The following is a 14,387-nucleotide window of genomic DNA, read 5'->3' on the forward strand; positions in this document are numbered from 1 at the left end:
CTGGAGGCGGAGCTCTGAGCCCTGGAGGCGGGGCTTGGACAGTGTGGTGATGATGTAACCACCCTCAACCAACCAATGAGGGCCTGCGCAGGGAGAACGAGGTGGTGAGATCTGAGCAGTAACCATAGTAACCCTACAGTTTATGAAGGTGATTAAACGAGCAACGTTATTATCCGACTAAACATGAAATATGTGTCGCACAAGCGCTGAAGTTGCTATAGTAACCAAACTTAGGACAACGTTTCTGGGACTGCGCAGTCTGGAAAAACGTAACAAATCAGGTAACAACATGTTTGTTATCATGTTAGATAGCTTATACGCGTGTGAGTAGGTTTGTTAGCAGCTTTGGTAGCGTCTTTGGTAGCATGTTTGTTATCATGTTAGCTAGCTTATTAGTGTGTGAGCAGGTTTGTTAGCGTCTTTGCTGAAATGTTAGTTATCATGTTAGCTAGCTTATTAGCGTGTGAGCAGGTTTGTTAGTGTGTTTGTTAGCGTCTTTGGTAGCATGTTTGTTATCATGTTAGCTAGCTTATTAGCGTGTGAGCAGGTTTGTTAATGTCTTTTGTAGCATGTTTGTTAGCATGTTGGCTCACCTGCGCTGGTGTGGACCGTGTGCTGGGGCCCTCTGTGGTCCAGGCAGTGGCAGACGTCTCCCATCAGAGCGCACAGAGACAGCGCCCTCTCCAGGTGCTCCACTGTCACTACAACACGAGCGCCTCCGCCTGAGCCGGCCGGAGCCAGCAGCCCTGCACACAGTCACCCCGGGTTACCATCCGGGACTAAAACACAACACTAACCCTCAGAACAAGAACTAAGGTTTATCGTTTGTGCAGGAAATGAACAAGAAGCCAAAAAAGTCTAAAAAGTTGCTTCTTTTGTGTAAATTGTGCATAAGATTAAGATTGAGAGTCCCTAGTGTCATGTCATGTTCTAGACATTTACTAAACATTCTCCACAAATAGCTACTAGATCCATGAAAAACAATAATTAATATTTAACAAATACAACCAAATAAAGCCAAAATTAGCCATATATAATACTTCAACTTGAGTAATTATTTTGCACCTGTGTCTGTACTTCATCTATACTAACAAAACTGAGCACTTCTCCTTCCACCAGTGCCATTGTTTATTTCTGTTGCCAATGGCGACGTTGAACTTTGTGCCCCAAACAACAGACTCAGAGATCTTCATTATTAACCCGGGCATGTTTCTAAGCGTGTTTGAGCGTGTTAGCATGTTTCAAAGCATGTTTCCAAGCGTGTTTCCAACCCTGTTTTAACCGTGTTTCTAAGCATGTTACTAAGCGTGTTTCTAAGTGTGTTTCTAAGCATGTTTCAAAGCATGTTTCAAAGCATGTTTCCAAGCGTGTTTCCAAGCGTGTTACTAAGCATGTTTCTAAGCGTGTTTCCAAGCGTGTTAGCATGTTTCCAACCGTGTTTTAACCGTGTTTCCAAGCGTGTTACTAAGCGTGTTTCTAAGCATGTTTCGAAGCGTGTTTCTAAGCGTGTTTCCAAACGTGTTAGCATGTTGCGTGTTTCTAAGCGTGTTTCTAAGCATTTTTCTAAGCGTGTTTCCAAGCGTGTTTCTAAGCGTGTTACTAAGCGCGTTTCTAAGCATTTTTCTAAGCGTGTTTCCAAGCGTGTTAGCATGTTTCCAACCGTGTTACTAAGCGCGTTTCTAAAGCATGTTTCTAAGCGCGTATCTAAGCGCGTTTCCAAGTGTGTTTCTAAGCACGTTTCTAAGCGTGTTTCCAAGTGTGATTCTAAGCGTGTTTCTAAGCATGTTTCTAAGCGTGTTTCCAAGTGTGTTTCTAAGCATGTTTCTAAGCGTGTTTCCAAGTGTGTTTCTAAGCATGTTTCTAAGCGTGTTTCCAAGTGTGTTTCTAAGCATGTTTCTAAGCGTGTTTCCAAGTGTGTTTCTAAGCGTGTTTCTAAGCGTGTTTCGTACCGGCCTGGATGAAGGCGTCCAGGAGCTGCTCTCTGGTGAGACTCGAGTCCACCTGAACTCGGACCACATCGCAGCAAAGACCGAGCGCTTCCTGCTTTGTCTGCAAACACAGGAGACGCAGAAGAGGATCATGGGAAATGTAGTCTTTTAATAGAAGTGTTTGTCAGAGTGTGTGACGCAACAGCAGAGAAACCGACTAAATAAGAACTAAAACAACTAAAGTATTAATTAGTGTGAGTCTTGATGTGGACTTGGTTTGGTCCAGTTTGAGTCCTTAAAGGCGGTATGGACGATTTTTCGGCGATTTGAGAGCGCAGGTGGAAGTGCGCATGCCACTCCCCCGTGTGGACTGATACAACACACATGTGCGTTTGTTTATTAGCGCAACGGAGCGCATCGCTCGTCTCCCGTAGATTTCTGTCCACTTCTGCGTCAGCTCAAACTGTCTTTCTCCGTCTTCATTTTGCCCCGTACACTGAGGGAACTATATTATGATAGATCCATGCGCTTAGGCACGCGGAAACGTGGGGACGAGCCTGACGCGGCTGCAGGTGAGCGATAGGTGCGTTTTATGATTGATACGTGGCAGGACAAATGATTTATCCACGCCACGAGGAAATATGCTAAAAAAAATTGCTGGAAAAAAAATCGTCCATACCACCTTTAATGTGGACTTGGTTTGGTCCAGTTTGAGTCCTAGTGTGGACTTGGTTTGGTCCAGTTTGAGTCCTAGTGTAGACTTGGTTTGGTCCAGTTTGAGTCCTAGTGTAGACTTGGTTTGGTCCAGTTTGAGTCCTAGTGTAGACTTGGTTTGGTCCAGTTTGAGTCCTAATGTGGACTTGGTTTGGTCCAGTTTGAGTCCTAATGTGGACTTGGTTTGGTCCAGTTTGAGTTCTAATGTAGACTTGGTTTGGTCCAGTTTGAGTCCTAGTGTAGACTTGGTTTGGTCCAGTTTGAGTCCTAATGTAGACTTGGTTTGGTCCAGTTTGAGTCCTAGTGTAGACTTGGTTTGGTCCAGTTTGAGTCCTAGTGTAGACTTGGTTTGGTCCAGTTTGAGTCCTAGTTTAGACTTGGTTTGGTCCAGTTTGAGTCCTAGTTTAGACTTGGTTTGGTCCAGTTTGAGTCCTAGTTTAGACTTGGTTTGGTCCAGTTTGAGTCCTAGTGTGGACTTGGTTTGGTCCAGTTTGAGTCCTAGTTTAGACTTGGTTTGGTCCAGTTTGAGTCCTAGTTTAGACTTGGTTTGGTCCAGTTTGAGTCCTAGTTTAGACTTGGTTTGGTCCAGTTTGAGTCCTAGTTTAGACTTGGTTTGGTCCAGTTTGAGTCCTAGTGTAGACTTGGTTTGGTCCAGTTTGAGTCCTAGTGTGGACTTGGTTTGGTCCAGTTTGAGTCCAAGTGTAGACTTGGTTTGGTCCAGTTTGAGTCCTAGTGTGGACTTGGTTTGGTCCAGTTTGAGTCCTAATGTGGACTTGGTTTGGTCCAGTTTGAGTCCTAGTGTAGACTTGGTTTGGTCCAGTTTGAGTCCTAGTGTAGACTTGGTTTGGTCCAGTTTGAGTCCTAGTTTAGACTTGGTTTGGTCCAGTTTGAGTCCTAGTGTAGACTTGGTTTGGTCCAGTTTGAGTCCTAGTGTGGACTTGGTTTGGTCCAGTTTGAGTCCAAGTGTAGACTTGGTTTGGTCCAGTTTGAGTCCTAGTGTGGACTTGGTTTGGTCCAGTTTGAGTCCTAATGTGGACTTGGTTTGGTCCAGTTTGAGTCCTAGTGTAGACTTGGTTTGGTCCAGTTTGAGTCCTAGTGTGGACTTGGTTTGGTCCAGTTTGAGTCCTAATGTGGACTTGGTTTGGTCCAGTTTGAGTCCTAGTGTAGACTTGGTTTGGTCCAGTTTGAGTCCTAGTTTAGACTTGGTTTGGTCCAGTTTGAGTCCTAGTTTAGACTTGGTTTGGTCCAGTTTGAGTCCTAGTGTAGACTTGGTTTGGTCCAGTTTGAGTCCTAGTGTGGACTTGGTTTGGTCCAGTTTGAGTCCAAGTGTAGACTTGGTTTGGTCCAGTTTGAGTCCTAGTGTGGACTTGGTTTGGTCCAGTTTGAGTCCTAATGTGGACTTGGTTTGGTCCAGTTTGAGTCCTAGTGTAGACTTGGTTTGGTCCAGTTTGAGTCCTAGTGTAGACTTGGTTTGGTCCAGTTTGAGTCCTAGTTTAGACTTGGTTTGGTCCAGTTTGAGTCCTAGTTTAGACTTGGTTTGGTCCAGTTTGAGTCCTAGTTTAGACTTGGTTTGGTCCAGTTTGAGTCCTAGTTTAGACTTGGTTTGGTCCAGTTTGAGTCCTAGTTTAGACTTGGTTTGGACCTTGATGCAGTGAGCGACCACCGCGGCGATGTTCTCCTGAAGACTGCCCTCCACTCCATGAAGCATCAAGTTTCCATACTGTTCCACCTGCAAAGTACACAACACAAATATCTTAAATACTACAATACTACTACAACATTTGCGCCACATATTTGTACGCACCAGTCGCACGTAGTTGTTGAGAGTGGACATTGGGATCAGAGAGAAGAGCGCGACTTCATCCAAACACAACTCTGACAGACCTAAACAGAAGACGAGAATACTTCAGTAAAAGTACTCTGTCCTCACAGTAACATCCTCTTTAGTCTGTGTTTGGTCCTGCTTTGTCCTGATACTGGTTTAGCCCCGTTTTAATCCCTGTTTTAGTCCCTGGCTCAGTCCCCGGCTCAGTCCCCGGCTCAGTCCCCGGCTCAGTCCCCGGCTCAGTCCCCGGCTCAGTCCCCGGCTCAGTCCCCGGTTCAGTCCCCGGTTCAGTCCCCGGTTCAGTCCCCGGTTCAGTCCCCGGTTCAGTCTCTGGTTTAGCCCCTGGTTTAGCCCCTGGCTCAGTCCCTGGCTCAGTCCCTGGTTTAGCCCCTGGTTTAGCCCCTGGTTTAGCCCCTGGTTTAGCCCCTGGTTTAGCCCCTGGCTCAGTCCCTGGTTTAGCCCCTGGTTTAGCCCCTGGTTTAGCCCCTGGTTTAGCCCCTGGCTCAGTCCCTGGCTCAGTCCCTGGTTTAGCCCCTGGTTTAGCCCCTGGTTTAGCCCCTGGTTTAGCCCCTGGTTTAGCCCCTGGCTCAGTCCCTGGCTCAGTCCCTGGTTTAGCCCCTGGTTCAGTCCCAAGTTTAGTCCCTGGTTTAGTCCCTGGTTTAGTCCGGTTATAATCCCAGTTGTTTGGCCCTGGTTCAGTCTCCATGGCGACACCAGTTCTCACGTTGTAAACAAAACAAAAGGACCACTTTATAAAGGCGACAGTCAAACATTAAAGACAAAGATTCCAGTGCGAGACATTAGAAAACCCATTATCTGAATCAGGCAGAAAAACTGGCCCAACGATCTCACGTCTCCACAGGGAATGTGACTAATTACTGTTAACGAGGAGGACACTGGGATTCTGGCTCGTCCTGAACAAACGGGATTCAGTCCAAAAGATCATTTTGAAAACGCCTTTTTGCCAGAATCACCGGCCAAAATGTCTAACACGGCAAGTCTGCCGTCCAAATGAGAACAAGGAAACTCTGCTAATCATTATGTGTTTAGTCCTGCTTTAGACCGGCTTTAGACCGGCTTTAGACCTGCTTTAGTCCTGCTTTAGACCTGCTTTAGACCGGCTTTAGACCGGCTTTAGACCGGCTTTAGACCGGCTTTAGACCGGCTTTAGACCGGCTTTAGACCTGCTTAAGTCCTGCTTTAGACCGACTTTAGTCCTGCTTTAGTCCTGCTTTAGACCGGCTTAAGTCCTGCTTAAGTCCTGCTTTAGACCGACTTTAGTCCCGCCTTTAGTCCCGCTTTAGTCCCTCTTTAGTCCCACTTTAGTCCCACTTTAGTCCCACTTTAGTCCCACTTTAGTCCCGCTTTAGTCCCGCTTTAGTCCCGCTTTAGTCCCGCTTTAGTCCCGCTTTAGACCGGCTTTAGACCGGCTTTAGACCGGCTTTAGTCCCGCTTTAGACCCGCTTTAGACTCGCTTTAGACTCGCTTTAGACCCGCTTTAGTCCCGCTTTAGACCGGCTTTAGACCGGCTTTAGACCGGCTTTAGACCCGCTTTAGACCCGCTTTAGTCCCGCTTTAGTCCCGCTTTAGACCCGCTTTAGACCCGCTTTAGACCCGCTTTAGACCCTCTTTAGTCCCGCTTTAGTCCCGCTTTAGTCCCGCTTTAGACCGGCTTTAGACCGGCTTTAGACCGGCTTTAGACCTGTAGTGGTTTGGTACCTCGGAGCCGGACCGTGATCTTTGGACTTGGAGGTTTCCGGACCAGATCCCAGGGCCAGAGTGAGACCTCTTCACCCACAGACCACGCCCACTCTCCTGCAGGACAAAAGGACAAAGGTGAAGACCCCGGATGTGACTGTCCCCCCCTGGACCCTCTGGACCAGGAACCAACGAGAGGGATTCAAATCATTAGTAAGATTAGGTTTAGTTATTGAGATGATTATTTATTTACGCCGGCTCCGTTGAACTTATGTTTGTTTCATGAATAATTAAAAGTGAAAATGAGACCAAAGAAAGACAGTGGGACCAGCAGAAGGACAGTGGGACAAGCAGAAGGACAGTGGGACAAGCAGAAGGACAGCAGGACCAGCAGGAGGACAGCGGGACCAGCAGAAGGACAGCGGGACCAGCAGAAGGACAGTGGGACAAGCAGAAGGACAGCGGGACCAGCAGGAGGACAGTGGGACAAGCAGAAGGACAGCGGGACCAGCAGAAGGACAGTGGGACAAGCAGAAGGACAGCGGGACCAGCAGAAGGACAGTGGGACCAGCAGAAGGACAGTGGGACAAGCAGAAGGACAGTGGGACAAGCAGAAGGACAGCGGGACCAGCAGAAGGACAGCGGGACCAGCAGAAGGACAGTGGGACAAGCAGAAGGACAGTGGGACCAGCAGAAGGACAGTGGGACCAGCAGAAGGACAGTGGGACAAGCAGAAGGACAGTGGGACCAGCAGAAGGACAGCGGGACAAGCAGAAGGACAGTGGGACAAGCAGGAGGACAGTGGGACAAGCAGGAGGACAGTGGGACAAGCAGAAGGACAGTGGGACAAGCAGGAGGACAGTGGGACAAGCAGGAGGACAGTGGGACCAGCAGACGAGATTTTACTTATTCATGAGGATCTGTTGGACCAGAAGGACACAGGCCCACGGGCCAGATCATGAATAAGTAACATCTCGTCTGCTTGGACCTTCTTTAGACCAGTTTAGGACCTGGTTTAGGAGCCTTTAGACCAGGCATGTCCAAACTTGGGCCCGGGGGCCAAATGAGGGCCCAGATCCCGTTCCGGCCCCGGCCTCAGATCCCGTTCCGGCCCCGGCCCCAGATCCCGTTCCGGCCCCGGCCCCAGATCCCGTTCCGGCCCCGGCCCCAGATCCCGTTCCGGCCCCGGCCCCAGATCCCGTTGCGGCCCCGAGATCCCGTTCCGGCCCTGAGATCCCGTTCCGGCCCCAGATCCCGCTCCCTGGTTTTACCCTGCACATGACTCACCGATGCAGATGGACCGGACACTGCTGTGGCCGAGTCCCAGAGGTCTGTCTCGTTCCTGGTTTCGATCCTGGTCCAGATCCGGGTTTTCGCACAGTGACCCGACGTAGACCACGAACAGCTGGACCACCTCGGACCAGAGGCGGGACCACTCTGTAGACCGGTCTACCACCACGGAACCCAGGTCCAGCTCATCCGGAGGAGAACCGGCAACGAGAGCCGAGTCGCCAAGGGCCCTCGAACAGGGCAACGCCACACGGACACGGTACCAACCTGCAACAGAGGGGCCCGTTTTAGTCCTGGTTTAGTCCTGGTTTAGTCCTGGTTTAGACCTGGTTTAGACCTGGTTTAGTCCTGGTTTAGTCCTGGTTTAGTCCTGGTTTAGTCCTGGTTTAGACCTGGTTTAGACCTGGTTTAGTCCTGGTTTAGTTCTGATTTAGTCCTGGTTTAGTCCTGGTTTAGACCTGATTTAGTTCTGGTTTAGACCTGGTTTAGACCTGGTTTAGTCCTGGTTTAGTCCTGGTTTAGTCCTGGTTTAGTCCTGGTTTAGTCCTGGTTTAGACCTGGTTTAGTCCTGATTTAGTTCTGGTTTAGACCTGGTTTAGTCCTGGTTTAGTTCTGATTTAGTCCTGGTTTAGTCCTGGTTTAGACCTGATTTAGTTCTGGTTTAGACCTGGTTTAGACCTGGTTTAGACCTGGTTTAGACCTGGTTTAGTCCTGGTTTAGTCCTGGTTTAGTCCTGGTTTAGTCCTGGTTTAGTCCTGGTTTAGACCTGGTTTAGTCCTGGTTTAGTCCTGGTTTAGACCTGATTTAGTTCTGGTTTAGACCTGGTTTAGACCTGGTTTAGACCTGGTTTAGACCTGGTTTAGACCTGGTTTAGTCCTGGTCTAGTCCTGGTTTAGACCTGGTTTAGTCCTGGTTTAGACCTGGTTTAGTCCTGGTTTAGACCTGGTTTAGTCCTGGTCTAGTCCTGGTTCAGTCCTGGTTCTGTCCAGTTCAGTCCTGGTTCAGTCCTGGTTCAGTCCTGGTTTAGTCCTGGTTTAGTCCGGTTTAGTCCGGTTTAGTCCGGTTTAGTCTAGTTCAGTCCGGGTTCTGTCTATGGATTAGTTCAGTCCTGGTCCTGGTCCAGGTCTTACTCAGGTTCTCCAGCAGGTCCTTGCAGTCGTCTGTGGCCAGGTCGTGGATGGTCCGGTTCCAGTTGTCTCTGAGGTCCAGGTTCTGGTCTTGATGAGAACAAAGCTCCTCCAGACAATCCTGAAGTAAACACCCACACTCAATATGTGCAACATTAGAACTAAACCAGGGCTAAACCAGGACTAAACCAGGACTAAACCAGGGCGAAACCAGGACTAAACCAGGATTAAACCAGGACTAAACCAGAGCCTAAACCAGGACTAAACCAGGACTAAACCAGGACTAAACCAGGACTAAACCAGGACTAAACCAGGACTAAACCAGGATTAAACCAGGACTAAACCAGAGCCTAAACCAGGACTAAACCAGGACTAAACCAGGACTAAACCAGGACTAAACCAGGACTAAACCAGGACTAAACCAGGTCTAAACCAGGTCTAAACCAGAGCCTAAACCAGGACTAAACCAGAGCCTAAACCAGGACTAAACCAGAGCTAAACCAGGACTAAAAGGTGCAGTGATGTCACGTAACGAGCAGAACCAGATTTAGGATGAGATTTCACATAAACTCTTTCTTCTGCCGTGGAGGGTCAGAGGAGGACAAAGGGTTAAACACAGAGACTAAACACGACTAAAACTGAAGGAGAAATAAACTGTTCAGTTCTGACAAGAATGAACATGTCGATTTTGGATCATCCCGATAACTATTTTCAGACAATATTACGTATGTCAAACAGAAACATGTCTTTAAACATGAGCTGAGCTTTAATGATCAGACCAATATCACATTATCCCTCCATTTTCAGCACTTTTTGTAGCATTTTTAAATAAAAATCTTACACTTATTAAAATGTAAACCAAACTTCAAACCCAACAGCAATTTGCATCCGGTTTAGTTTCAGATCCATTTTAGTACAAGTTTTTATTCTTCTTTAATGAAATTAAATGTACATTTACAATGAAATTTTATTGTTGATTTAATGCTGCTTCATCCCGTCTATAAATCCAGCCCCCGGTCCATCCCCGTCCCGTCCCCGGTCCTTCCCCGGTCCTTCCCCGGTCCATCCCCGTCCCCTTCCCGTCCCCGGTCCTTCCCCGTCCCCGGTCCCGTCCGTCTCCAGTCCCCGGTCCCGTCCGTCTCCAGTCCGGTCCCGTCCGTCTCCGTCCCCGTCCCGGTCAGTCCCCGTCCCCGTCCCGGTCAGTCCCCGGTCCGGTCCGTCCCGGTCCGTCCCCGTCCCCGGTCCGTCCCGGTCCTTCCCCGGTCCGTCCCGTCCCCGTCCCCGGTCCGTCCCGGTCCGTCCCCGGTCCGGTCCCGTCCCGGTCCGTCCCCGGTCCGGTCCCGTCCCGGTCCGTCCCGGTCCGTCCCCGGTCCCGTCCCGGTCCGTCCCCGTCCCGGTCCGTCCCGGTCCGTCCCCGTCCCGGTCCGTCCCGGTCCGTCCCGGTCCCGGTCCGTCCCCGTCCCGGTCCGTCCCGGTCCGTCCCCGTCCCGGTCCGTCCCGGTCCGTCCCGGTCCCGGTCCGTCCCCGTCCCGGTCCGTCCCCGTCCCCGTCCCCGTCCGTCCCCGTCCGTCCCGGTCCCGGTCCGTCCCCGTCCGTCCCCGTCCCGGTCCGTCCCCGTCCCGGTCCGTCCCCGTCCGTCCCCGTCCGTCCCCGTCCCGGTCCGTCCCCGTCCCGGTCCGTCCCCGTCCGTCCCCGTCCCGGTCCGTCCCCGTCCCGGTCCGTCCCCGTCCCGGTCCGTCCCGGTCCGTCCCCGTCCCGGTCCGTCCCCGTCCCGGTCCGTCCCCGTCCCGGTCCGTCCCGGTCCGTCCCGGTCCGTCCCCGTCCCGGTCCGTCCCCGTCCCGGTCCGTCCCGGTCCGTCCCCGTCCCGGTCCGTCCCCGTCCCGGTCCGTCCCGGTCCGTCCCCGTCCCGGTCCGTCCCCGTCCCGGTCCGTCCCCGTCCCGGTCCGTCCCCGTCCGTCCCCGTCCCGGTCCGTCCCGGTCCGTCCCCGTCCCGGTCCGTCCCCGTCCCCGGTCCGTCCCGGTCCGTCCCCGGTCCGTCCCCGTCCGTCCCCGTCCGTCCCCGGTCCGTCCCCGTCCGTCCCCGTCCCGGTCCGTCCCCGTCCCGGTCCGTCCCCGGTCCGTCCCCGTCCGTCCCCGTCCGTCCCGGTCCGTCCCCGTCCCGGTCCGTCCCCGTCCCCGGTCCGTCCCCGGTCCGTCCCCGGTCCGTCCCCGGTCCGTCCCCGGTCCGTCCCGTCCCCGGTCCCGTCCCCGGTCCGTCCCCGGTCCCGTCCCCGGTCCGTCCCCGGTCCCGTCCCCGGTCCGTCCCGTCCCGTCCCCGTCCCGTCCCCGTCCCCGTCCCCGGTCCCGTCCCCGGTCTGTCCCGTCCCCGTCCCGTCCCCGTCCCGTCCCCGTCCCGTCCCCGTCCCGTCCCCGGTCCGTCCCGTCCCGTCCCCGTCCCGTCCCCGGTCCGTCCCCGGTCCGTCCCCGGTCCGTCCCGTCCCGTCCCGTCCCCGGTCCGTCCCCGGTCCGTCCCGTCCCGTCCCGTCCCGTCCCCGGTCCGTCCCCGGTCCGTCCCGTCCCGTCCCGTCCCGTCCCCGGTCCGTCCCCGGTCCGTCCCCGGTCCGTCCCGTCCCCGGTCCGTCCCCGGTCCGTCCCGTCCCCGGTCCGTCCCGTCCCCGTCCCCGGTCCGTCCCCGTCCCCGGTCCGTCCCGTCCCCGTCCCCGGTCCCGTCCCGTCCCCGGTCCCGTCCCCGTCCCCGGTCCCGTCCCGTCCCGTCCCCGGTCCGTCCCGTCCCGTCCCCGGTCCCGTCCCGTCCCCGGTCCCCGGTCCGTCCCCGTCCCCGGTCCCGTCCCGTCCCCGGTCCCCGGTCCGTCCCCGTCCCCGGTCCGTCCCCGTCCCCGTCCCCGGTCCGTCCCATCCCCGGTCCGTCCCCGTCCCGTCCCGTCCCCGGTCCGTCCCGTCCCCGGTCCGTCCCCGTCCCGTCCCCGGTCCCGTCCCCGGTCCATCCCCGTCCCCGGTCCATCCCCGTCCCCGGTCCATCCCCGTCCCCGGTCCAGGTCCATCCCCGTCCCCGGTCCAGGTCCATCCCCGTCCCCGGTCCAGGTCCATCCCCGTCCCCGGTCCAGGTCCATCCCCGTCCCCGGTCCAGGTCCATCCCCGTCCCCGGTCCATCCCCGTCCCCGGTCCATCCCCGGTCCATCCCCGTCCCCGTCCCCGTCCATCCCCGTCCCCGGTCCATCCCCGTCCCCGGTCCATCCCCGTCCCCGGTCCATCCCCGTCCCCGGTCCATCCCCGTCCCCGGTCTGGTCCATCCCCGTCCCCGGTCTGGTCCATCCCCGTCCCCGGTCTGGTCCATCCCCGTCCCCGGTCCATCCCCGTCCCCGGTCCATCCCCGTCCCCGGTCTGGTCCATCCCCGTCCCCGGTCTGGTCCATCCCCGTCCCCGGTCTGGTCCATCCCAGTCCCCGGTCAGGTCCATCCCAGCCCCCGGTCAGGTCCATCCCAGCCCACGGTCCGGTCCATCCCAGTCCCCGGTCAGGTCCATCCCAGCCCACGGTCCGGTCCATCCCACGGTCCGGTCCAGCCCACAGTCCGGTCCAGCCCACGGTCTGGTCCAGCCCCCGGTCTGGTCCAGCCCCCGGTCTGGTCCAGCCCCCGGTCCCAGGTCCCGGTCCTCACCTTGAACCCTTGCGCAGCAGCGATGTGCGCTGCGGTCCATCCGTCTTTGTTGGTTTGGTTCAGGAGCTCAGAGGAGATGTTCAGTGTCACGTCGAGAGGGGGCGCCTCTGGGTCAAAGTTCACTCTGAGGTCGCAGGGGTCGGGGGTCATGTGGGGCGTGTGGTGCAGCAGCAAACGCAGGAGCTCGAGGTTCCCCGAGCGCACCGCGGCGTGAAGAGGACTGCAGCCGTCCTACAACAAACACAGTGGAATTATGGGTATTTGTGGTATAAGCTGCCATATTTACATTTGTTTTTATATTTCCCCCCCCATTTAAATAAATGAAATAAAAATAAATATTCTCTAGTTGCAGCTCTAGTAGTTCAGATGACCACAGTACAGATGTAGTTCAGATGAGGCTAAAAACAATGCCTGCTCTGTGAGTCTCAGTGTTTGGTGCGTCTGAAGCTGAACAAACTGAGCACGACTGAATCTGTGTCAAATGTGAGTGAACAGAGGGGCCTGTCATCGTCACCGCCCGGCGCCATGGCAACCCCCCGAATCCCGTGGGTTGCCGTGACAACGCAGGAAGCGCTCTCATCAGGACCGGATTCAGACGGGGCCCACGTTCACAGAGTGGCTTTGAGAGACGCCACAGTGACAAAGCACTCTGAATGTCTCCCCACGCTCTTAACCCCTCACTCACTACACAGCCTCCTTCACAGCGCCTCCTTCACAGCGCCTCCCTCACAGCGCCTCCCTCACAGCGCCTCCCTCACAGCGCCTCCCTCACAGCGCCTCCCTCACAGCGCCTCCTTCACAGCGCCTCCCTCACAGCGCCTCCCTCACAGCGCCTCCCTCACAGCGCCTCCTTCACAGCGCCTCCCTCACAGCGCCTCCTTCACAGCGCTTCCCTCACAGCGCCTCCTTCACAGAGCCGCCTTCACAGCTTAATTCAGACTCACAAACTCAGGAGTTCGATGAAGTAATATAAATATCATGGATTTGTGGATTAAATCTAAAGTTTTATTCAACATTTGTCCCACGTTAGTGAAGGAGCAGTTTAAAGCACCAGTACGTAACCTTTTAGCCAAAAAATACACCAATAAAAGTATGTTTTTATTTTTTTATTGCACTAATAAAAACTGAGAGCAGGGCTTTTATCTCCACAAACCTGACTCGTACCTGGCCTGGAAGAGCCTCTTCCTGCTCGTTTGTACGGCATGAAACTGATCCATCTCCATGAACAATGTTTAGAAGTTTAGCTTAACCCTTATTACTGCAATAGTTGTGTTTTTACTTTATTTGCAGTACTCAGAGTAGTAGTGATAGTATTTGCAGTACTCAGAGTAGTGGTGATAGTATTTGCAGTACTCAGAGTAGTGGTGATAGTATTTGCAGTACTCAGAGTAGTGGTGATAGTATTTGCAGTACTCAGAGTAGTAGTGATAGTATTTGCAGTACTCAGAGTAGTGGTGATAGTATTTGCAGTACTCAGAGTAGTGGTGATAGTATTTGCAGTACTCAGAGTAGTGGTAATAGTATTTGCAGTACTCACAGTAGTGGTGATAGTATTTGCAGTACTCACAGTAGTGGAGATAGTATTTGCAGTACTCACAGTAGTGGTGACAGTATTTGCAGTACTCACAGTAGTGGTGATAGTATTTGCAGTACTCACAGTAGTGGTGATAGTATCTGCAGTACTCACAGTAGTGGTGATAGTATCTGCAGTACTCACAGTAGTGGTGATAGTATCTGCAGTACTCACAGTAGTGGTGATAGTATCTGCAGTACTCACAGTAGTGGTGATAGTATCTGCAGTACTCACAGTAGTGGTGATAGTATCTGCAGTACTCACAGTAGTGGTGATAGTATCTGCAGTACTCACAGTAGTGGTGATAGTATTTGCAGTACTCACAGTAGTATTTGCAGTACTCACAGTAGTATTTGCAGTACTCACAGTAGTTGTGATAGTATTTGCAATTTGCAGTACTCACAGTAGTATTTGCGTACTCACAGTAGTATTTGCAGTACTCACAGTAGTGGTGATAATATTTGCAGTACTCACAGTAGTGGTGATAGTATTTGCAATTTGCAGTACTCACAGTAGTATTTGCGTACTCACAGTAGTATTTGCAGTACTCACAGTAGTGGTGATAATATTTGCAG

At 53.4% G+C, this 14,387-nt stretch overlaps 1 protein-coding gene across 1 annotated transcript in view; it reads right to left on the minus strand.

The window, feature by feature from the left end:
- The window catches only part of cttnbp2 (cortactin binding protein 2), a 69,846-nt gene that overhangs the window by 10,949 nt on the left and 44,510 nt on the right, over positions 1 to 14,387 (minus strand). Inside the window, exons 10-18 of the mRNA XM_072435273.1 lie at positions 12,240 to 12,470; positions 8,586 to 8,703; positions 7,453 to 7,722; positions 6,187 to 6,282; positions 4,447 to 4,526; positions 4,285 to 4,371; positions 1,950 to 2,049; positions 594 to 746; positions 1 to 83 (exon numbers count right to left, since the gene is read on the minus strand). The exon at positions 1 to 83 is cut by the window's left edge and continues 84 nt beyond it. Of these exons, the coding sequence (XP_072291374.1) occupies positions 1 to 83; positions 594 to 746; positions 1,950 to 2,049; positions 4,285 to 4,371; positions 4,447 to 4,526; positions 6,187 to 6,282; positions 7,453 to 7,722; positions 8,586 to 8,703; positions 12,240 to 12,470 (1,218 nt within the window). The remainder of the gene's footprint in view (positions 84 to 593; positions 747 to 1,949; positions 2,050 to 4,284; positions 4,372 to 4,446; positions 4,527 to 6,186; positions 6,283 to 7,452; positions 7,723 to 8,585; positions 8,704 to 12,239; positions 12,471 to 14,387) is intronic.

The sequence above is a fragment of the Eucyclogobius newberryi genome, unplaced genomic scaffold (genome assembly GCF_026437365.1).
Source record: "Eucyclogobius newberryi isolate DKJ021-1_F unplaced genomic scaffold, fEucNew1.0.hap1 SCAF_7, whole genome shotgun sequence".
In the NCBI taxonomy this organism is placed as follows: Eukaryota; Metazoa; Chordata; class Actinopteri; order Gobiiformes; family Gobiidae; genus Eucyclogobius; species Eucyclogobius newberryi.